General features: G+C 39.3%; 2 protein-coding genes and 1 long non-coding RNA gene across 4 annotated transcripts; 1 reads left to right on the forward strand and 2 right to left on the reverse strand.

Moving 5' to 3' along the window:
- The first annotated feature begins 1,677 nt into the window (after positions 1-1,677).
- Positions 1,678-7,026, forward strand: actr8 (actin related protein 8). The gene is made up of 13 exons (XM_080899004.1): positions 1,678-1,941; positions 2,994-3,164; positions 3,274-3,384; positions 3,614-3,718; positions 3,834-4,007; positions 4,230-4,323; positions 4,404-4,536; positions 4,761-4,914; positions 5,076-5,171; positions 5,245-5,385; positions 5,481-5,790; positions 5,898-6,061; positions 6,189-7,026. The coding sequence occupies exons 1-13, from the start codon at positions 1,807-1,809 to the stop codon at positions 6,330-6,332; spliced, it is 1,932 nt and encodes a 643-aa protein (XP_080755130.1). The 5' UTR covers positions 1,678-1,806; the 3' UTR covers positions 6,333-7,026.
- On the reverse strand, positions 6,455-12,974 carry selenok (selenoprotein K). Its single transcript, XM_080899005.1, has 5 exons — positions 12,868-12,974; positions 12,289-12,379; positions 11,829-11,903; positions 11,372-11,467; positions 6,455-7,336 (listed from the first exon to the last, which is right to left on the reverse strand). Exons 1-4 carry the CDS (start codon positions 12,884-12,886, stop codon positions 11,377-11,379), a joined length of 276 nt encoding a protein of 91 aa, XP_080755131.1. The 5' UTR covers positions 12,887-12,974; the 3' UTR covers positions 6,455-7,336; positions 11,372-11,376.
- Positions 12,975-13,450: 476 nt separating this feature from the next.
- Positions 13,451-19,770, reverse strand: LOC308406904. 2 transcript variants are annotated; one of them, XR_013973608.1, is made up of 3 exons: positions 19,688-19,770; positions 16,384-18,756; positions 13,451-15,017 (listed from the first exon to the last, which is right to left on the reverse strand). It is a non-coding gene; the product is annotated as an uncharacterized lncRNA (long non-coding RNA). The 2 variants fall into 2 exon arrangements; XR_013973609.1 differs by having other exon boundaries at positions 16,246-18,756.
- Between the last annotated feature and the right edge of the window lie 2,921 nt (positions 19,771-22,691).

The raw sequence follows: 22,691 nt of genomic DNA on the forward strand, positions 1-22,691 counted from the left end.
TTCTTCACAGAGCTGATGGTGGTCACTGGAGACTATTCTATTTTCTGAACCATTTATTCAATTCATGGTCGCGGTACTGAAGAAATATATTTTATTATCGGAGTATTAAAGGTTTTTTAGGGAAGTGCTGTTTATTTAGGGCTTATGCTATTTAGCTCAGACGCAGTTACTTATCTTACTATGTATCTCCCACCCTCTAGAGCAGGGTTGTTAAACTCATGTTACCACGTGGGCCACAAACAACCCACTTTGACCAACAGTAGGTCTGACCAGTGAAACTCCCCTTTCTGACAATGCAAAAGACTCTACCTGCACATTTATTCCCTGAGATATCTTATTAGGAGAAAAAGAATTGTAGTTTGAACAGTACATCTAAGTTTTTCCACATAATAAAGAAATGCAGCTGTAGGAAAGAATTTCTGGTAGCTCATTCTCCAGACTGCCCTGTAATTATAGGAAAGGTTTTTGAATTCACAGAAAATTCTCTTTAAAACAACAAACAAACCAAAACATTTAGTCTCATTGTGAAAAGAAAATTCTATAGTAAACAGTGAAAACGGGAACCTTTCTGTCTTTTAATTGTTTATTTATTACTTAATTACTTTGCTGAAGTCTGGATGGTGATGGGGGAGGTCCTTATTAGTAGGAAAATGTTATTTGTGGCCCCCAGCTCTTATGTTTGAATACCCATTTTTAGGATTAGGGGTATCGGCTCTAAAAAACCTCTGGTGACTTCTGATAAGTAACAACTTCTGTGAACTCAGGCACTAAATACTCTATGCTTTACATCAAGAGAAGTGCAGGATCTGGCTTGCCTAGAGATTTATTGTTTAACCAGTTTTGCTAATAGGATTTTCAGTTACCCAGGTTCAATAACACTGTTTTAATCAAATGGTCAAACAGGAAAACTAATAGATTTCTCTTAAATAAAAATAATCAATGCAAAGTACCTTAATTACTGAACATGGATTTGTTTTGTTTACTGTCACATCACTACTAGAGGCCCCATACTAACCCAGGAAAATAATATATATAAACTGACCACATCATGTGAAAATATTATATAAAAATCCCATGTCTGATATTGCCTTTACATGTTAGACAGGCATCTTCCTTATCTGTTTTTAAATCACGTCTTAAAAAATATCTATTTACCTTGGCTTTCAGCAGGACTTGATGTCTCTTAATATGTTTCTTATTAATTATATTATGTTTAATTTTAAGATATTCGATATGTAATTTAAACTGTTTTCTCTTTGTTTTATATTTGTAGCACTTCGGCCAACATTGCTGGATGTATAGTGCGTTATAAATAAAGATGCTATGCTATGCTATGTTGAAATGTTTTTTTCTATCACCGGCGCAGGGTGATGGAGCTATAGCTCCTTTTTGTTTCTTCTTCTTCTAAAAGTTTAAATAAAGTTTATGAAGAAAGAAATCGCCACGTCTTGTAAAACGATCTAAAACAACACCCTGTACCATCGGAAAAACTATTATCGCCAGTCATTAACGCTTCACACCACAAACAATGGAATATTATGTCTTCTAAAAAAATATAAAAACGAAAATAAAATGTATTAAAAATGTACGAACGAACAAACAAAAATGCGGAGACGCGCAGAGAAATCTTTGGACAAATAGAAATCGAAATGTTGCACCACGTGACCAAACACGGAAGTAAACTTTTCATTCAGAGGGAAGGCAACGGTGTTAGCTTGTGCTTCAACTTTGAACCATCTCGCTGGGACTAGAAGACCGTGACTTTGTCATTTCTAAGTATTTAGTGGATTAAGTGGAAAGGAGACCATGACCCAGGCGGAGAAAGAGCAGGATAACGGGAAGGACAAAGAAAAGGAGCGAGAGAGGGAGAAAGAGAAGGAGCAGCAGCGCGGGGTGAAAAGACCCATCGCTCCTCCGGCGATACCAGAGCCTCCTCAAGAGGTGAGACGGAAAATGAAGTACCCAGCTGTTGTATACATGAACTATAGCCGTATATATGCCAGAAATCTATAATGTAGCATTTGTATTTTTCATGAACATTTTGTTCTCACTTGACACATGCTAAACTATTGTGATGGTGCGTTTACTATCGTATTAGTACACTGTTTTAGTAGTACACCGTTGCTAAATGGGTCTATAACCTGCTACATGTGGCAACAAGGTTTAAAGCTCAGAGTTGTTGAGTTAAAGCTGATATTGAAATATTTTAGCTCTTAATTGTTGACCTCTTTTTGTTTTTCCCAACACGGATGAAAACACGTGTTAACCCTTCTGATTTAAGCCCCTCTTTAAAGTTTCAGGAGCTTAGATGTGGTAGATGTGGAAACTAGGTTTAACAGTCAGTATCTTTGTTTGGGGTTAAGACTAGCTGCAAGGATGACGGGGTTTGGGCTCTTTTTAAAGGCTTAAACCTAATGATACAGCATGTAGTGTTTTCGTTTTTGTGCTGGCATTAATGCACGTCTAACATTATGCCAACAGCTCCAGTGTGGTGTGGAAGATATAGACCAGGGGTGTCAAACTCAAATACACAGTGGGCCAAAATTCAAAATGGAACAAAGTCGCGGGCTAACATTAATATTTATTGGAAAAAAAAAATCTTCCTCCAGATGTAAGAATGAATCTTTTCTTATGGACTCAAACAAGTTTAGCTGAAAAACTGAATATGGAACAAGCAAAGCTTAATACTAAACGATATATATATTAGCTGTATAATACCAGTAGGCCAGCTCTAATAGTAATTTGGTATGGCTTCGCCGGCCAAATGTAATTAGGCTGTGGGCCAAATTTGGCCCGCGGGCCAGAGTTTGACACCTATGATATAGACTATCCTGCACATAGCTCTGACCTCACCAGAGCCCTTGGATGGAAACAGATCCATGCAACCAGTTTCCAAAAACTAGTGGCCAGTCTTTCCATAAGTAGAGGCTGCGCAGGTGTCCACAGTTGCTCTTTTGTTGGGTGAAACTTGAAATTTCTATTCTTTTTCACAGCAAATACAGAGCAATTTTGTAGTTGTCATCCACACTGGATCGAGGACGCTCCGTATTGGCCGAGCAACGGACACCCTTCCAGTGACGGTCCCACATGTAATAGCACGCAGGCACAAGCAAAGTGGCCAGCCCTGCTATGAAGATGCATGGCTGTTGAGAGAAGGTCTAAATGTATGTGACTCAAAACCAGGTGCACCCATAATACAACTTCACTGTTGTCAAATTAAATGGTGTCATTTTTAAGTGTTTATCCTTATTGTTTTGTCTTAATATCCAACAGAAACCAGAAAGCAACGAGCAGAGGCAGAATGGCCTTAAAATGGTTGATCAGGCTATATGGTCCAAGAAGATGTCAAACGGAGTGCGGAGGACTCCTGTGTCTGCTGATCAGGTATGGTTATAAAAGAGAAATTAGGGAAGAAAGCAACACAATGCAGTGTGATTCTCTTCTATCTTATACAATAAAGAAATAAAGACCTTAAGGTCCTATAGCAACTTAGTAAGGTTTGAATAGCTGATATACAATATAGAAAATAACTCTTTTCATTAATTGATTATGATGTTAATCCATAAAAGTATTTTCTTATAGCAGTGGTTCAGTTTTGTATGTTTGTTTTTAGGCCAGAGCGTATAACTGTCAGATCCGTCCTGCGGTGCTAGACAGCAGCTCCAGAGTGAAGTGGACAAACACAACCCACCATCCTCCTTATTTGGTTGGAGAGGAGGTCGGTGAATGTATTAGAGCAAACTCGTAACTTCTGTGAAATATGACTTGTTAAGCCATTTTCATTACCTAAAGCCTTGATTAATTTTTACCCCCCCATTTCTGCTATTGCACAGGCTCTTTATGTGAATCCAACAGACTGTTACAACATCCACTGGCCTGTAGTCAGAGGTCAGCTCAATGTGCATGCTGGTCCTGGAGGCTCACTGACTGCTGTCCTGGCTGACCTCGAGACAATTTGGAGTCATGTGATTCAGAAGCATCTGGAGATCCCTCTCAAAGATTTAAAGGTAGGAGAAAACTTCTCAGTTCTATAGCAGGATGCAGTAGTCTTGATAAATCCCTCATTTCTTTATATTAGTATAAAAAATAAGACTCTATCTATCTAGCTGTCTAGCTAGCTAGCTGCTTCTGTAATAGAGGCTTTCTACAGGCTTTGTGTTCCATAAACTTTCAAACAGATGATCATCCACATTAATCATCAGTTGCTCATTTCGCATTATTTCTTTTAGTATTACAGATGTATCCTGTTGGTCCCTGACATCTACAACAGACTGCACATCAAAGAGGTTGTGAACATGCTGCTGCTCAATATAGGGTTCTCAGGTATTACACAATCTTCACACGTAACTAAGTGGAAATTTCTTTGTTTCCATCAACTTACTTCCTGGTCTTTTTGTGTGTAGCTATCATTGTGCACCAGGAGTCGGTGTGTGCTACTTTTGGCAGTGGGTTGAGTAGCGCTTGTGTCGTGGATGTAGGCGACCAGAAGACCAGTATCTGTTGTGTGGAGGACGGAGTGTCACATCGAAACTCCAGGTGGGGCTCAAAACCCACGTTTATGTTTGATTAAATGAAATACATTTAATATTAAACATTATTTCATATGAAATATATTTAATTATTTGACCCGGTTGTCACAGACAACAAACACAGAACAGTGAATATTTAATTTTAAAACTCATGTTAGTTTCACTTCCTGCTTTTATTGCATTATTTAGCAAATGTCTTACATGGTATCTTGTATTTGTGGGACTTTGCAGGTTGTGTTTAGCATACGGTGGCTCAGATGTGACCCGCACTTTCTTCTGGCTCCTGCAGAGGGCAGGATTTCCCTACAGAGATTGTCAGCTGTCTAACAGACTAGACTGTCAGCTCCTGCAGCATCTGAAAGAGACCTTCTGCCATCTAGATCAAGTGTGTGTTAGTCAGGGTGGGAGGGAGGGTGTTAGTGTCTGTGCATTACAATGATTTGTTAGCATCTTTGAGTATTTAGCCATACTCACTTCTAAATAATCAATGGAGCAATTTTAAGTACATATTAACTACAAAATCTTTTTTCTGTTTTCTCTTAACAGGACATATCAGGGCTACAAGATCATGAATTTCAGACACGTTTTCCAGAGGCCCCGGCTCTTCTGTACCAGGTTCGACTTGGGGATGAGAAACTACAGGTAATTATATCAGAAGGTAAAGACGATGCTGTTTTGATACTGGTGCTGAACTACTTTTCTGTCTTCTTTGTAGGCACCCATGGGCCTTTTTTACCCGACGACGTTTGGGATTGTAGGTCAGAAGATGTCATCGCTTCAGTTCCGTTCCCAAGGCGACTCAGAGGACCCTCATGATGAACACTACCTCCTTGCTACACAGAGCAAACAGGACCAGGTAAAACACACACACACATACAGGTTTCAGAGACTGAAACCAATGAAACCAAATGGTTCTCAGCTATTTTTTTACTTAATTATTTTCTCCAATAGTCCTCCAAATCAGCTGCAGACAGGAAAGCTATTTCCAGACCAAGTGGATGTTTGGAAGGGGAGATGAGCAATCAGGGAGGGACTGGGGACCTGTCAGATCTACCCAGGAGCTGTGGGAGTGGTGGAGGAGGAGGAGGGATGCAGGGGGAAACAGAGCTTGGGGCTGCCCATGGAGAGTCCCTGATGGGAGCAGGAGAGGTGGAAGAGCCTGTGTCTGCCCATCTGTCCAGGAAGACGGCCATCATGAGCCAATTTGAGAGCAAAGCATTGGGATTAGATAAGGCAGTCCTGCATAGCATCGACTGCTGTGGTAAGTGATGAAGTTAATTTTTGTTTTTATATTCAAAGATCTAGCGATGAGAATAAAAACTTCCATGGAATATCCTGTTTGAGCCTCTGTACTCATTTCATTTACAGCATCAGATGAAACCAAACGAAAGATGTACAGCTCCATCCTGGTTGTGGGAGGGGGGCTCATGTTTCATGGAGTTCAGGAATTCCTTCTTCACCGCATCATCAACAAGATGCCACCGTCCTTCAGAAGGCTGGTAGACAATGTGGAAGTTGTCACACGTCCAAAGGTACCCCAAAATTACCTTAGTATATCTCAGAAAAGGTCACAGACCTGCATCTGTCTTCAAAAGACAGATAACTTTATACTGCAGACTGATCCTGTAATGTATTTTATATGACACGTATGTGCTCTAGGACATGGATCCTCGGCTGATCTCATGGAAAGGTGGAGCAGTGCTGGCATGTTTGGACACCACGCAAGAAATGTGGATCCACCAGAGGGAATGGCACCGCTTTGGTGTCCGAATGCTCCGTGAAAGAGCTGCCTTTGTGTGGTGAAAACAGGCTCTTCTTACTTGAAATGGTGACTCAAACTGTCCCACTGTTCAGTGGACTGCAGAAGGATGAAATTGGCAAACTGTCGAACACATTTCTGCAGTAAATAAAGGAAGAGTGAGAACTGTTTTTCCAGAAAAAAGATTTAATTCCTTAAATAAACTCTATACATAGTGTGACAGCAAATTCTGACAATTCTAGCACAGTCACCAGTGTTTTTTCAGTGTTTTTTTTTTCCTGGCTGTTTAAGACAATGCAGATATTTCTGTTACTTCTGAACAGTATTAAATAAGTTTGACAGTTTTATGTCATGTACTGCAGTTGTATCACAATGCTCTGAATGTTCATGAATGTCTGGAATTCTAAATACAGTAAACCCATGATACCTGGTACAAGATATTTGGAATTAATAGAAACATTAAGTGATTAAGTGTACTCTTTGGAATTATATCATAGTCACACACAAGACTGATATAATCAAGTCTTAATCAACTTTTGCAATTTGAGTTAAAAAAAAGACAATGTATACCTGTGCCATTACCAAATTATCCATTGATTTTAGATATCCTAACAATTAGTGCTGAGCCAAAGGTGTGATACTGCTATTAGTACCGACCAGCTCTTTGTGGAACCAAGCTGTGTCATTACCAAATGTGACAATAATAGCAGGAGACACACTCAGTATTTTTTTTTTTTATTCAACAGAAGGATACAAAAAAATACATTAGCTGATGACTCCCAGGAACCATAACCCATATCTAAGAAACTGGTGACATTGCAAGTTGGAAAAGCCGACGCAGAAAATGAGGGAAGAAGTGATGTGGATAGCTGTGGTATCAGCCGTTCTGGCCCCTACGTGTAGGAATTCCCAGAAAGGCGTCAAGAAACTGCTTGTGACAGTGACAGCTGATGAGGAAGGGCCTTAGCACTGTGACTTTATCATCTTTCCTTTGCTTCTAAGACACTGTGCAAGGCCCCACGCCTACACGGCATGTGTAGGCGTTTACCTAGAGAGAGGAGCAGGTAATATAACAGTCAGGCAGTGTTTTCATATCACGGCCATATATAATCAGTTTCTTTGTTAGGCTAGGTCCCCCAAGGTAATAACCTAAATGCATTCATGAGTAATAATGAGTAATGTTAAAATGCATAAAAAAAAGGAGTTAATTGTTTACTCTTCAGCTATAAAAGGCTGAGGGCTACTTTCCAGTAGGGTGATGGTGTTGCCATAGGTCCATGTAGTAGGAGGCTGAAGAGTACCACTGGCCACCCCCCAGTATTTTTTGTTAATGATCAAGTGATCAGATCATGATAACCCTAACAGTTATTACACAAAAGTAGCACTTATCTAGAACTCAGTACAATGTAACCTTAGTAAAGAAATGCAAATAGATATAACACAAGAAAACTACAAAAACCTTTCCATCAATATGACCACTAGGGCTGCCACAAACGATTATTTTGATAGTCGACTAGTCACCGATTATTTTTGCGATTAGTCGACTAATCAGATCATGCATCCATTGGACATAAAACGTACAGCTTATTGCACCAGCAGCATCTGCTCTTATATAACTATGATTAGCTTACAGCTTGAAGTGTTTAAGGTATGTGCTAACTAAAAATAAAGTCAAGATGATAGTTTATTAAATTTTAATGACATTTGCAGATTGTTTCGGTGGAGTTTAATAAACTCAGCCGTCTGCTCCTTGCTATCTAAAATATAGGGTGGACCATTTATATGGATACACCGTAATAAAATGGGAATGGTTGGTGATATTAAAGTCCTGTTTGTGGCACATTAGTATATGTGAGGGGGCAAACTCCTCAAGATGGGTGGTGACCAGTGTTGGGTAAGTTACTTTAAATTAGTAACTTAGTTACATTACTAGTTACTTCTATCAAAAGTAACTCAGTTACTTCAAGTTACTTGTTACTTTCAAAGTAACTAGTTACTAGGGAAAGTAACTTTGGTTTTACTCAGAATTCTCTTGTTAATGTGTTGCTTCCGTAACTGGATACCCAGCAAAATTGACAGTCTTCTAGCTTGCTTACTTGCCACAAGTGCACTGTGCCACCTACCAATAGAAAGGAAAAAATAATGTGGATATTTCCACAAGAGAAATCCCACGCCTGGACCGTCGTTGACTGCTGCCATGATTCTAGCCTACATCACAGCGTCATGTGCGCTTTTTACATCCAACACGTACAATGCAGTTGTGGTGCTTTTGATTGTACTCAGAAACTCGGAAATTCTGCCTTCCGAATAGGAAGATGTAGGTAACACCAGACTGCAAATGAGCTGCATACAGGGCTGAACTGGGACAAAAAATCAGCCCGGGCATTTGGACTAGAGACCGGCCCACCATTACAGGAAAAATCATAAAGCCTTTGAATGAAAACAAACGCTGTTGTGACACAGTTTTGATGGTATATATGCATCAATCTATCAATCGTTTGTTATAAGATTCAAATAATTATTTTTTAAAAGCTAGACATTTTAAATGAGAATAAGAAAGAAAAGTATTTCCTTGTGCCCACCTCTCCCTGTTAATGCCCTACCTGCCCCCCTGGCAAAACTTTGCTAGACACGCCCCTGCACAGTTACCAGCTGTCAGCTACCTAAAAAAGGATCCTGGTGTTATTTGTCTCTCAGAAACAGTTCATAACTTCCCTTCAACTCATTCATGTCACCTAAAAGGTAAACCTGTTTCTCCATCACCTGTTCAGCTCTGATGATTCAGTAAGGACATCTCCTGGTTTCATCTTCATGTTTCACTCTCACCACATATTCAAACCGATATCATGACCAGCAGGTTTACAGCTGTGGCTCCAGCAAATATCAGCTGATACTAGAAAGAAATATTAAATAAATTCTAACAACAGCTGATCAAGCTTAAACGTGCTGCTGTTGTTTAGCGCGACCTCCGCTGGTTTCTTCTTTCTGGCGCAAAGTGGGCGATAAATAAACAAGAGAGAAAAGCCGATCAGCTGATCATTGATGGGAGAGAATGAGAGGAGAAGAGGCAGCTGTGCAGCAAAGACACGAAATAACTCCAGCTTTGTGTCTTTTTCATTGTAGCTGAAGTACGGGACAAACTCTTCCTTTTCACCTCAATACAAAACGCGTAATATTTTCTCTGAATACGGGACGATTTCGTTTTTTAGGGGACAGTTGGCAACCCTAATAATTAACCTTATGAATAAAATAAAGTTCCACATCATTAACATCATAGCACCCACCCAGCTGTATAGAAACTCCGTCATGCCAGCTAGCACGCAGTACGAAAAAGTCAGCACAACGAGAATAAACTCGGTTTATATCTGACCCAGATAGACTGCAGGTCATAACTTCTTACCTGAAGTTCAGTTCACCTGACACTTAGGCCGGCGGCTGCCTCGGCTCTCTGCTCCTCCTGCCTCCCCTTTCCCTCATCCACCTATTGGCCTCCACCACCACAAAAAATAGTGCTTTGTTGTGTATCTGACGGACGAAAGCCAAACCAATGCCACACCACTGCAGTTGCAGCATTTTTACAAACCAATTCTGGTTCATCCGTTTCATTTAACGATCCGCTTTCACTCTCCTCATTCTCCGTCGCTGCCATGCTTTTTCCGCCATGTGCATATGAAAACAAAGGCACTGCGCATGCGCGTTTTACCCATATTCTATCGCAATATTTCATTTTCTTATCGTTGCCCAACATTATACTGGTATTACCGTGAACGGTATGATATGGCCCAGCCCTAGGTGCCAGGTCCGATCATTTCTAGATGAACAGTTTCCTGGAAAGTGGATTGGTTGTCGTGGGCCAGTTGAATGGCCCCCAAGGTCTCCCGATCTGACCCCCTTAGACTTTTATCTTTGGGGTCATCTGAAGGCAATTGTCTATGGTGTGAAGATACGAGATGTGCAGCACCTGAAACTACGGATACTGGATGCCTGTGCTGGCATTTCTCCTGTGGTGTTGCTATCAGTGTGTGAAGAGTGGGAGAAGAGGGTTGACAATCCAGCCGACTTCTAAATGGCCACCATGGTCACCACCTATCTTGAGGAGTTTGCCCCTCAGATATACTAATGTGCCACAAACAGGACTTTAATATCACCAACCATTCCCATGTTATTACAGTGTATCCATATAAATGGCCCACCCTATATAACAGGACACTGGAGTATATTCTTGAGCATCTCACACTTCTGATAATCAGTTGTCTGCTTGACGTTTATTCAGTTGTGTAAAAACTATAACTTTAATCTCAGCCAAACCGATTTACTCAGGAATAAATAAAATACTAAAAAAAGCCAAACAATATCACTTTTAAGTTATCTAAGTGACTTACATATCATCTTTAACCTAAGTAGCGAAAGACGGCGGTGGTTTTGAAAACGATTTGCCGGGAGTCCAGTGTTCTCACCGGCTCTAGTGAGCCTTGAATCCCGGCTAGCTATCGAGCTGGTGGGTAACAGACGTCTCCGAAAACGTCGGAGCGCTTTTGAAAATATATGTCTTGATAAGCTGAGCAGATATTTGAAGTTTACACAGCTACATTCTTGCCTGAAAATATGTTAAATGTTTATTTTGTGAGCCAGAAAGAATAATAAGAGTAATATTAAAACTAACTAGCTGCCGTCATTGTTGACAACTGAGCAGGGCCGCGCTATGAATTCTGGGACACAGCTTCTTCTTCTTCAGGGTTTAACGGCAGCTGGCATCCTTGTACATGCAGTGCTGCCGTCTTCTGTTTCAGTCTGTTATTACACTCTTAAATCCTACTACTTATTCCTGCGTCTTTTGGGATCTTACAAAGCGTCAAATGACGCGTCAACTATTAAATTAGTCGTCGACAATTTTAATAGTCGACGTAATCGTGACTAGTCGATTAATCGTGGCAGCCCTAATGACTACACAAGCACATATACAGCAAACTGACATGCACATTTTGTTTCTGTGTCATTCATCCTTTGAAATTAATTTCACTTTACATATGAGCTGATACTAAAATGGACTGTTTAATAAAAAAAGACAATAAAAAATTCTCACCTTCCTCATCCTCCTCCACCCATTGGTGGAGGACTGGGCCCTGCACCATGGTTTATTCTTCCCATCCTCCTTCTGCCACCAGGTGGACCTGGAGGACTGTATAACCAACAGTAGACAAGAATGTGAGGAACAAGTGGTATAAATTAGTGCTGTCAGCGTTAATGCGTTAAACAGCTTAAATATAAATTAATTCAAGTGCTGAAATGAGCAACAGCTTTGTTAAACTGCATTTGTCATTCTCTGGATTATGACAATTTTTTAGATACAACTGAAAAAGAAATAACATCACATGCATCTTATTAGCTTTGTGTTACACATGACACACAATTCCTAATAAGCTAGCTTGCTCCTACATCGGATTACGTAATTTTCAGTGTTTAACATAAAGGTAGTGCAGAATTGGTGTTCAGTGTGTGTATGTGTGTGTGACACAACTAATGGTGTTTCAGGGACTTACCCTCTGCCGTCAGTGAAGCGTGATGAAACAGAGCTTCCATTCTTTGACATGTCGGGGTGAAACATGGTTTTGAAACTGGTAAAAGAAAAAAAAAGAGTGGGGGCTTGTGCTTAATTCAGAATAAACCATAATGGAGGCTCTAAGAAAAGCCTCTTGCTTACTCACTATATTGTAAGTTTATTACACCACATTCCAATCAGTTTTACAGGCAACAGATTAGCAGTATTAGAGAAACTGTAAGTCATCTATCTTTAGCGGAAGAAAGAGATTTTCAGCATCTTTTTAAGGTAGAAAAACACATGTGAAAATACAACAGTAAATACAATCAAACAACTCTTAACGAACCTTAAATACAGGCAATGAGAATATTAATGATTATTCAAAAGGTCACTCATCCATTATGTTAAATAAAGGTGGCTATTTTGTTTTATTTATTTCATTTAATTCTCATTTGACTTACAAGAGGCCAATAAACTCCACTGCTCCCCAGAAAAGATCAACCAGTAAAGACAGGCGCCATGGAGACTGTGCCCTGCTATCCAGGACCTGGCCTGATGGAGAAACACAGAGGTGGGTCAGACAGCAGGGCTCTGTGATGCTGTTCACATTGCAAGACGGGAATACATGTATAATAATCATGAGTGCACCAGCCAATCGTTAACCCGGATTTACTCCTTAGCTGGCCTTCAGTACACAAAGGCTAACAGCTAATCAGGGCATAAACGAGTTGCAGCACATTTCAAAACAGTTTTAAAGAAAGATAAATTTCGTTCCACTATGAAGTTGAAGCCCAAACGAAATCGCAGTCACATATCGGATTCTGGAAAAGCGACGAAGTTTTAAAACACCACCTAAGGTTCATCAGCTCAGCACTTCTTTCTGCTACGCAGATTCAACCAGGCTAGCTAACATCCTACATGGCTAAATGTAACCTAACACTTTTCACACATTCATGCGGTGGTTATGTTCTAAAATGTATAAAAACACCTAATAAATATCAAACAAACAAAGAATCCGTTAAAGCAGGGAAACCACTCACCGTTGGACACGTACACCATCTTCCAGAAAGTAACAGCAGCACTGCCACAGCTGTGTTTACGGTTGGCTTCGCATTTCCGGGTCTGTTGCTGCGTTATGTGACACGCATGCGCACCACACACAACAGCTACAACCACCTTACCTTACACTCATTATAGAAAAACATTTCAACGTCAAAAAAAAACCTACCCACATAGTAACTTATTTTTTATATGATTAATAGATATATCTATGTATTACAAAGAAAGGGGAGTGTCTGACGTTGCTCAAGTTATTACTTCTTGGAACTCAATCTACGACTCACTCTCTAGAAGGTGGGAGGCCCCATGAGTAACTGCTGTTGTCTGTATATAATAGGGCCGTACAGCATTTCCCCTAAAGCTTCAATATTACAGTAATAGTAATAAAAATGAATTGCTTGTATGAACGTGTGTGTGAATGGGTGAAAAACATTACACATTTCCACTACCACAACCCTGAACTAAATAAGCAGTTAAGAAAATGGATGGATTGATATTCTCCAGTCACTAGCATAACATTTTAAAAGAACAACTTAGTAATTCAGAGGAGATAGTAGAAGCACAAGTCTTTATTTTCTAGGGATCTTGTTCCATATTCTTTTTTAATAAGAGCTCTTCATGATGCATGCAAAATAAAAAAGCTTTGCCTTACAATATAATACACACACGGTGTAAACCAGCCAACACATTCACAGCCAGACATCGGTCTATAAATAAGGAGCAATATATTATAACATTATAATGGAATACTGTTAAATATTTTCAAGTTGATCTACTTTTATGAATATTTGTCAGTCTGCAAAGAGACCCATGTTTGCTCACATCCAGCTTGGACAAAGAATGAAGGTTTGTGAAGGCATTCTGTGGAAGTCTATCTCAAGTAAATAAAAAGTAAAGCGTTTTGAACCTTTTCAAAAAAAAAAATGAAAATGTGAATAAATGAAAAAGTTCAGCACAGATGGAAACTGTCGGTTAAATAAAGGCATACTGTTGCTTTATCAACACAGAAACAGTCCAAATGCAACCAAAAGCTCAAAATACAACACATCAGACCAAGTTACTCATGATCTTTAATCTTGGATACATATGTGTTTACGTCTTCATCAGAATTTTGTTTTTCAGTCTTAGAGTCAGGAACTGGTCTTGCATTGGATTCAGTAGCTCCAGCATTTTTCTGTGGCTTATATTTTTTATTCATTGCTGATGGAGTAAATCCGTGTTCATTATAAGCATTTATTACTTTCTCCACTGTTTGGCTTGATACGTTACATAAGTTGGCAGTTTCGCTGACTGACAGTCCTGCAATCCGTGCACCAACTATGTGGCCCTTTTCAAAGTCTGTTAACTCACTGGACGGGGTAGTGTCGACTGCTTCTCTTCTTTTATCCATTCCAGTGCTGAGTATATTGTACGTCAGCCTTTCTTCCCCCTTTCCCTTCTTTAAGAATGATTTGAGACCATTTCTGATGAGGCTACGGCGAACAGTAGCTGGATCAACTGAAGGGCCAGATGCATCTCTCAGGTCCTGTGTCAGGTCTTTGCTGGATCTTTTACGATTTCTTAAGGACATGACTTTCAGATACTGTTCATCTGCTGTAGATAGTTTTTTAGGTCGGCCACTTCTTCTTTTGTCTTCCACTTGTCCGGTTTGCTGAAATTTTTTAAGGACACACTGCACACCATGTCGAGATATGCCAAGTTTTCGGCTAATAGTTCTTTGGGGTTCACCTTGTTGGTGCAAAAGTACTATTTTATGCCTGTCAAACCGTGTTATCTTTGGCATTTTTTTCTTGATTTAACTAAAGATGCAACTAAAGAAATGAGAACAAATGAACAAACTGTCAAAATATACCATTTATAACTGGTTCTTTGCTATGATTTTCATCACGGGTTAACACAACACTACTTCATTCCTTGAATTAAATGTCTTTTCTATGCTCCAATGAAGCCAACGTCCAAAGGAAAAACTTGCAAAAAGACCTTCAGAAAGCCTGGAAATTTGATGCTCAAAACAACTTTAAAAATTACAAGCAAGTCTGGCTCCTTGGGAAGCAAAATATAGAGAAACAAAAGGTGGCTCAAGACTTTTGCACAGCACTGTAGATGGAGATGACTGGTTTTACTCCTTGGCCTGAATGCAAAAATCATGAAAGAAGAAAATACCAGAAGTTAAAATTTCAAACACAATGAAATAACAATACACAGTTGTCTTTCTCTTTGTGTTGATTAGCAATCAGTGTGCTAATGGAGGGACAAATTATAGGGATGAATTCTAACTAGCGCCCCCAGTACCCTACCAACTAACAGTTCTGTACTTTCAGGCTCCTTAAAAAGTATTATGACAAGTAAAGTATGTATTATATATAGGACAACTGGATGAGCAGGTGATCCATGCTATATGGATAATGCAGAGGGCCTTGGTGTGAATTTGTACTAAGGCTATTTACTTGGTGTCTTTCTCCAAGCTTTACTGTCTTCTTTCCACTGTACAATCAGATAAAGGATTAAAAGCCCAAAACATACATTTAAAAAAGTTTTAGTTTTTATTCTTTTAGCTGCTGCCCTAAAAGTATTTAATGGGATGAGAACAGGAAGAGGGAAGAAAAAAAAAATAAAAACACAATTCAAACATACATTCTGCCTATGGAAATTTGATATAAGGTCTATAGGTACTGGGTGTAAATGGACGCCCTACTTTAGGATAATATACTACACTAATATATTTAATACACTAATATGTATATATTACCTAAGTAAATTTATTGTAAAATTTAAATGAATTTTAATTATTACTGATGCTCATCGGGGAAACACAAAGACGCCATTGCAAATCTTTACTCTCCTGCTATCTGCAGAAAAGTTATGTCTGCTCTGATGAGCTGTTTTCTACAGCTGCACAGAGACCCGGGGGATCTGCCATGGTGACGCTTTTTTTCAGAGAGACTGGTCAGTGGGCGGTGACTTTATACCTGTTGATCACTAATGTAATGTCCATCGTCTGCAACATCAGTTACCATGGTGATGTACCTCCGTGAGAAGTGAACCACCTTGGCAGTACAGAAAACCTGCAGTAGACGAAATTCTGCTTCGTAGTGCAGGCCCCTGAAAATCATACCCACTGTTCTCTACACCAGTTCACCTCCAGCACTTCCAGAACCCCCCGAAAAGAAACAGGTTAACAGCTAATCAGTCAGGACACGAATGCAACAAGACAGCTAAAATGGTTTAATCAGTCATGTGCTCTTTTCGGGAAAACGAGTGAGTTTTACTGAACCGCCTAATGGTGTCCACCTTAAAAATAAAACAATCAGTCATTATTGCACAGCTTCAGTTAGAAAAGCTAAGAAAGCAAAGCTAACCTGGCTAAACGTAGCCTTACACCTTTCTACCGTCACACGTTCATGTTGAGGTTCAAAACGTTCTTTGCATAAAAAACATAAATACTGCAAACATATTCGCCCCGACGCCGAGAAAACGGATGAAAACACAGGTCAAACCTCTCACGGTTGGACACGTGAACCCTCTTCCACAGAGTAACAGCGGCGCTGTCACAGGTGTGTTTGTGGTTGGCGCTGCACTTCCGGGTCTGTTGTTGCGTCACCGTGTGAAGCACAAGCACAAGCTAAATCACTGCAGTTACTTTAGTACTGTAATTTTCAACACATGCGATTCTATTTAAATATTAATCATTGAACCTATTACTTTTCATTTTCAATATATTTGCATGCCGTAGCCTGTTAGCTTTGCCTTGGTTATTTTATTTCAGAGAAATCTATTAGTTTTACTGTTTTATCATTTAATTAAAACAGTGTTATTATGGCTGGATAACTGAAAATCCTATTAGCAAACCTGGTAAAATAAATAAAATAAAATAAATCTCTGTGCAAGCCACTCTTCACGGCTTATAATGTAAAGCACAGAGAATACATAAGTGACAGCTGAGTTCACTCAAGAATGAAAAAGGTTGAAATGTACCATCAGATGAGGTAATTTTAATTAGTCTGAGGTTCAGGTTCTTTATTCCTGTCAAGAAACCTTTGAAAGTAGTGATCTTTTTCAAGTTCAAATTTGGGGTCCAGCTTCGTCTGTGTTGTATCTGTGCACAGCACCCTGGGGTTCAGATAGCGTCTGTGCTTCACATTGTTTGTAAGGCTCGCTGTTCTTTCCATCGAACTTTGGAGAATCAGTTTCTATCTCTGCTTTCTGAAAGACACCAGCTTTATGCAGCTCACGCCGTACAGTCTTTACAGAGACCGCGTGAGAGAGGTGTCTATTCAGCTCTGAGGTTATCTTACAGGCGGTGTACTCGGGGTGTTCATCGACTATCTGGAGAAGCGTCTGTCTGTCCTTTTCAGTGAGCTTTGACTTGCGCCCGCTGTTCTTTTTTGCTGATGCTGTTCGTCCATGTTTGATATACACAGTCATGACTCTTGACACTGTTCCCCTTGCCACGTTAAACAGCTGTGTCGTTTTTGTGACAGATGCACCCGACAGCCGTGCAGCAACAATCTGGCACCTTTCAAACTCTGTTAAGTCACTCATACTGATTTGAACACTGCTTTTAAAGTGGTGACTATTTCCTTTGGACACTGTCACCTGACAGATGAGCAGGAAACCCAGCCACTGCGTTGGAGCACTGTCACTTAGGTACCCCAATGTCCACTGTCATATGGCGCTTCCATGAGTTTGAATGCTGAAGCAGTGATGTCCTGGTTAGTGGACCAATCAGCTGCTGACAAACTGTCAAATGTAGTGTCCTCCTTGCTCTCTAAATAGATGGCGAAAGCAGTAAGTCTAAATAAAAAAGAAAAAGAAGTTTTATTTATTTACTCTCCTGCCGGTGACCCAGAAGTTAATCTCAGTACAGCAGTTGTGCTTTAACAAAATGTATGTACACTGTTCCCCCATGGTATTTAATCGAGAGCTTTGAAGGACGTCTAATTTTCTAACTGCCTGTTGCCTCCTCTCAGTCTCTCAGAGAGGATGTGCAATTTGAGAAATGAAATAGGGTCATTAACACAGACAGAAAAGACGCAAAAAAATTCACGTTTAAGATTTATTTGTTGAAAATATGCAATATTGCTCAAAAAGAAAAAAAGAAGAAAGTATGAGTTTACAACACAGCCAGTTCACATCAGTAAAAAGTTTAAAATCATTTTTGGCCATTCTTATGTCGAATTTCTTTAAACTAAACAGTAAAATTAGTTTACCATAAATAAAGTAATTGATATTCATTTTTTTAAAGAGATAATCTCTCAGCAGAGAGGAAAAGTGTTGGTTAAATAAAGGCATTCTGTGGCTTTCTGAAAACAGAAAAAGTCTAAATGTAACATAAGGATCAAAGTACAGCTCATCAGACCGAGTTACTCATCTTCTTGGGTCTTGGGTTCAGGTGTGTCCATGTCTTCATCAGGATTTTGTGTTGTGACCTTAGACTCGGAAACCACTTTCGCCCTGGCCGCTTTTCCATTAGCAACTGTATTTTTCTGTGGCTTGCGTATTTTTTTTTTCTGTGCTGATGCAGCAAATCCATAATTCTTATAAGCACTCATGACTTTCATCACTGTTCGGGCTGAAACGTTACACAGCTCAGCAGTTTCGCTCACAGACATGCCTCCAATACGCGCGCCGACTATTTTGCCTTTTTCAAAGTCTGTTAGCTCACTCATGCTGGAGGTGGAGAGGTTTCGACTACTGCTTGTAGACTGGACAGACAACCCCAACGATCGTCAAGCTAATAGCTGAGCAACTGCCTCTGTAGCTTGGACTCATTCACATCAAAGCTGAATTGTTTCCATGCGGTGTTCCTTGGTTTGTCCACTGCAGTGCTGTGTATACTCTGAGAGGGATGTCTGGTGATGCTCTGTGGCCTGAATGCAAAACATTAAAAAAAACTATCAGAAAGTAAAATTTCAAATCTAACTGACACTATTGGAGAAGCTGATAGACTGGTGGTACAAAAAAGTGCACTTCTGGAATTGCTTTACTAACAAACACGTTCAATATACTTGTACTTTAAGTACTTCCACTTCTATTCAATTACATTTTAGACTCAGCGCACTTAATTTTAAATATTGAGCTGCTTATCATTTTGCAGGTTTAATATAGATATACTAATGCATCATTATATTATTATAACAAAACAACACGCTAAAGTCATCTAAAGCTGCAACAATCAGTTATTATGACCCAATAATATGATGCTAATTGGCTTTATCTGAATAAATAAATAAAATTAATATTTGTTGATGCCTTTGTTAACAGCCATGTTGAAAATGGCCACCATCTTGAGTTTTCGCATGGTTAATGAGCTTTATCAAACAAATAAACATAAAAACAGTATATGTGCCAGTTTTGGTGTTTGTGAACACCAAAACTGGCTTCCTCCTGTGAACGATTTCCGTGTAATGTTCAGGTATCTGCGGCTCTACAGGATCAAACAAACGCGTCCTGAGTGAAGCTGAGTCCAGCATCAGGAATCACAAAACCACTGAAGATGAGCCAACAGCACCTGATACGTTCACGTAACTGTTTTAGGATCCAGATAACATCACCGGAACACTTTGCGTCACCGTGCAACAGTTCAAGCACACTTAGAGAAGCTCGTTGGTGCTTTTTTCCAACCAAACCGATGATAATCAGTTTTGCTGTAACGTTCAGTTTTGCTAGCCAGGTAGCAAACCAGAACATAGCTCCCCTCAACAAACTGCATATTCCGAGCACACCTTCATCTTTGTAACACAATTTATAGAAAAACCAAACACAAAAGAATTTGTACTAACTATTATGCACTGTACTTACAACTAAATCTGAACGGCAAGTCTGTGTTTTTGTCCACTGCTACTCTCCTGTAGCGTTTCGCCAAGGAGAATAAAGTACGTCCGGTGGGGTTTTCACAATAAAACTCTCAATTTGTGAAAAAACTATTGATAAAGTCAAAGATCCAATGCAGACATTAGAATTTTATTCATACCGTGTTCATGAAATACCTGAGTAAGAAAGGGTTTTTGTTTTCTAATTTTGTTGGTAACAGTCACCCAACAGATGGTCCTACTGGTTAAAGACAGAAAAAAATTACCGAACTACAACAAAAACATCCAGAAACTATGAAACTAGGTCCTATACAGATTATCACAAGGTTTCTGACGTAACACAGACTAAGCTCGTCCTTCTGTCAACATCCTATAAAACACAAAAGCTCCATAAATAATTTCTCCGAATATTAATGATATTTTGATTCACAATAAATAAATAAATGAATAATCCCCTTGCACCACACACTGTACTGTGCAAAACTCTTGAGTCAACCCTCATTTCTTTCAATTTCACTTCCAGGGAGCTGACAGCAATAGTTCTGAGGGCTTTTGAAAGTATTTCAATATTTTATGTTTTTTACAGCCAAATTTGTAAATAACCAATTTTTAAATATTATCTTTAAGCACTTTGTTACTAGCAGCGAGTCACAAAAACACAGCATTTGTTCCCAATGTCATGTTCTTAAGAAACAGAAAAAAAAATTCAGCAAAGACCTGAAACAGGATCTAAAACTTACATCTGGTCCTGAAGTTGATCCATACTGTTCACTGCAGCCTCAGCAGAAAGGGTCTCAAAGAAGAAGGAATCATGAACACAATATATATATATATATATATATATATATATATATATATATATATATATATATATATATATATATATATATATATATATATATATATATATAAAGAGTAACTAAAGGTTAAATGTAGCTAATATGTCCTGTTTTAAGCCAGGCACTTACACCTCCGCTCAGCTGCGTCTCAGCCACCATGGCTCTGGCAGCAAGAGCGCCAGAGCCGGAGTAGGGGAGAGGCGAGGGGTATCTATACTTTTGTTGTTAAAATGTTACGTCTCAACCAAGTACTGTATGCTTTTTATATTTTTAGTAGTGTGTCACACAAACAGCAAATATTGTCAAAAAAGTAAGAAATCTTTGGGGGTGCTTTGATTCATTTTGGGGGTGCTGAAGCGTCTCTCTTTTGATAGGCATGAAATACTGTTGCCAACACAAAACAAACCTAGCTGCATAGGGGCATCTAACACTGAGAATGTTAATGTGACATTAATAGTTGTAATATGTGCCGTGGAATCTATCCATGAACGCAGAAGTGACAATGAGCAGTATTTAAGTTATAGCAAAGTTCATGCAACGTTTGCTGTAAATACCTAAGTAACTGAAATACAGCATTGAAGTAGATAATTTATCACCAGTATATGGTTGTCAGTTAAATGATGACATTCAGTATTTATTTTTGGTAAATCATATAATATTATCGTCAGCACAAAGCAGGTGTAGCTTAAATGTGGTGTGTGGATCTTTGTTGCTAAGCCACGTGTGTGTGGAAGCGCAGATTCAGCAGACTCTCTGTGTAGTCAGCAGAAGTTACCCAATTTACGGTCCAGTAAAAAGACAGTGAAAAACCATGGGTAGACTTCCACAGATTTACAGTCACCCAGACGATCCAGAACATCAGCCAGCCTAAAAATTGTTCACTCTTGTTTAGGGATGGGAACTGATAAGAATTTGTCAATTCAATTCCTTATTGATTGTCACTGGGTTCTCTGAACATCACTGATAATATTTGCAATCCTGAATAATTCATCTTATGTTACAACTGCTTCAGATCTGCTGTTAATAATTAATGAAGGGTTATTGAAGTGTGCGGAACACGGTGGTGCAATCAAGTCCTTAGTTCAACTCCACCATAGGGACTTTAGATGTAGGCACTACGATGGAGCTGCAAGGTCAGCGAGGAAGAAGACCTATAAATCTAATAAAGGAGGATATGCAAAGGGCTGTTGTGACACAGGAGGATCTGAGCCCCAGTAATGTGAATATTGAGTTAAATCTTTATTTATATATAAATATACCTGTCCAATGTTTAATTACATAAGCATTTGGGGACAGTGTCCTCAGCACAAACATACTTCCAACATGTTATATGACTGTGTTGTAAATTATTATATATAATGTCTTTTTTAACCTATTGCGTTAAAAAATGTCAATAAATCACATGCAAATGTAGACCACCTTTTTAAACAAGGGAAGTTTATTCATCAGAATTATTTGTTACTCACATTGACATAACATTATTTTTTACACCCCCCAACAAACCAAGCTGCTCTTCATATTTTGACCATCGGATGCCACCAAAGACGACTGTGTTGAGAAGCCTTGAGTAATGAGTGCTTCAAAGCTTCACTTGGCCATCACCACTAGATGGAAATATAAGAAACCTAAGAAAAACAGGCAAGCAAACTACAACTAACAGCACGCACTCTATAGCCCATAGCCCCCCAGACAATCAAAACAGGGCCTAGGTCATAAAGTGCAGCTTCAGGTGGCTTATAGGCCATCTGGAGAGCATCCATTGGCTGCAGGACTCAGACTTAAGCCAATGACATGAAAACCAGGATCAGTGGGAGCCAGTAGTAGGGAAGGGTGCAACTTACAGGACCTGGAAGCAGCACGGCAAACATGAACTTGATGTTTTTCTTGACGTTCTTTTAAGGGAATGTAGTCATTACATGTAGTATACACTCACTGGCCACTTCATTAGTTATGTGGTGCACTTACTGGGTTGGTTATCCACTTTGACTTCTTATTGCCTTAATTCTTTGTGGCACAGATTTAACAAAGTGTTTGAAACATTTCTTGGGTCCATAGTGACATAACAGCATTATATTATTGCTGAAGATTTGTTGGACATTTATATGAATTTTAGCTGATGATGCTGATGATTTTCCTTATTAAATTAAATTCATT

This window comes from Rhamphochromis sp. 'chilingali' (assembly GCF_963969265.1).
Source record: "Rhamphochromis sp. 'chilingali' genome assembly, chromosome: 12".
Taxonomy (NCBI): domain Eukaryota; kingdom Metazoa; phylum Chordata; class Actinopteri; order Cichliformes; family Cichlidae; genus Rhamphochromis; species Rhamphochromis sp. 'chilingali'.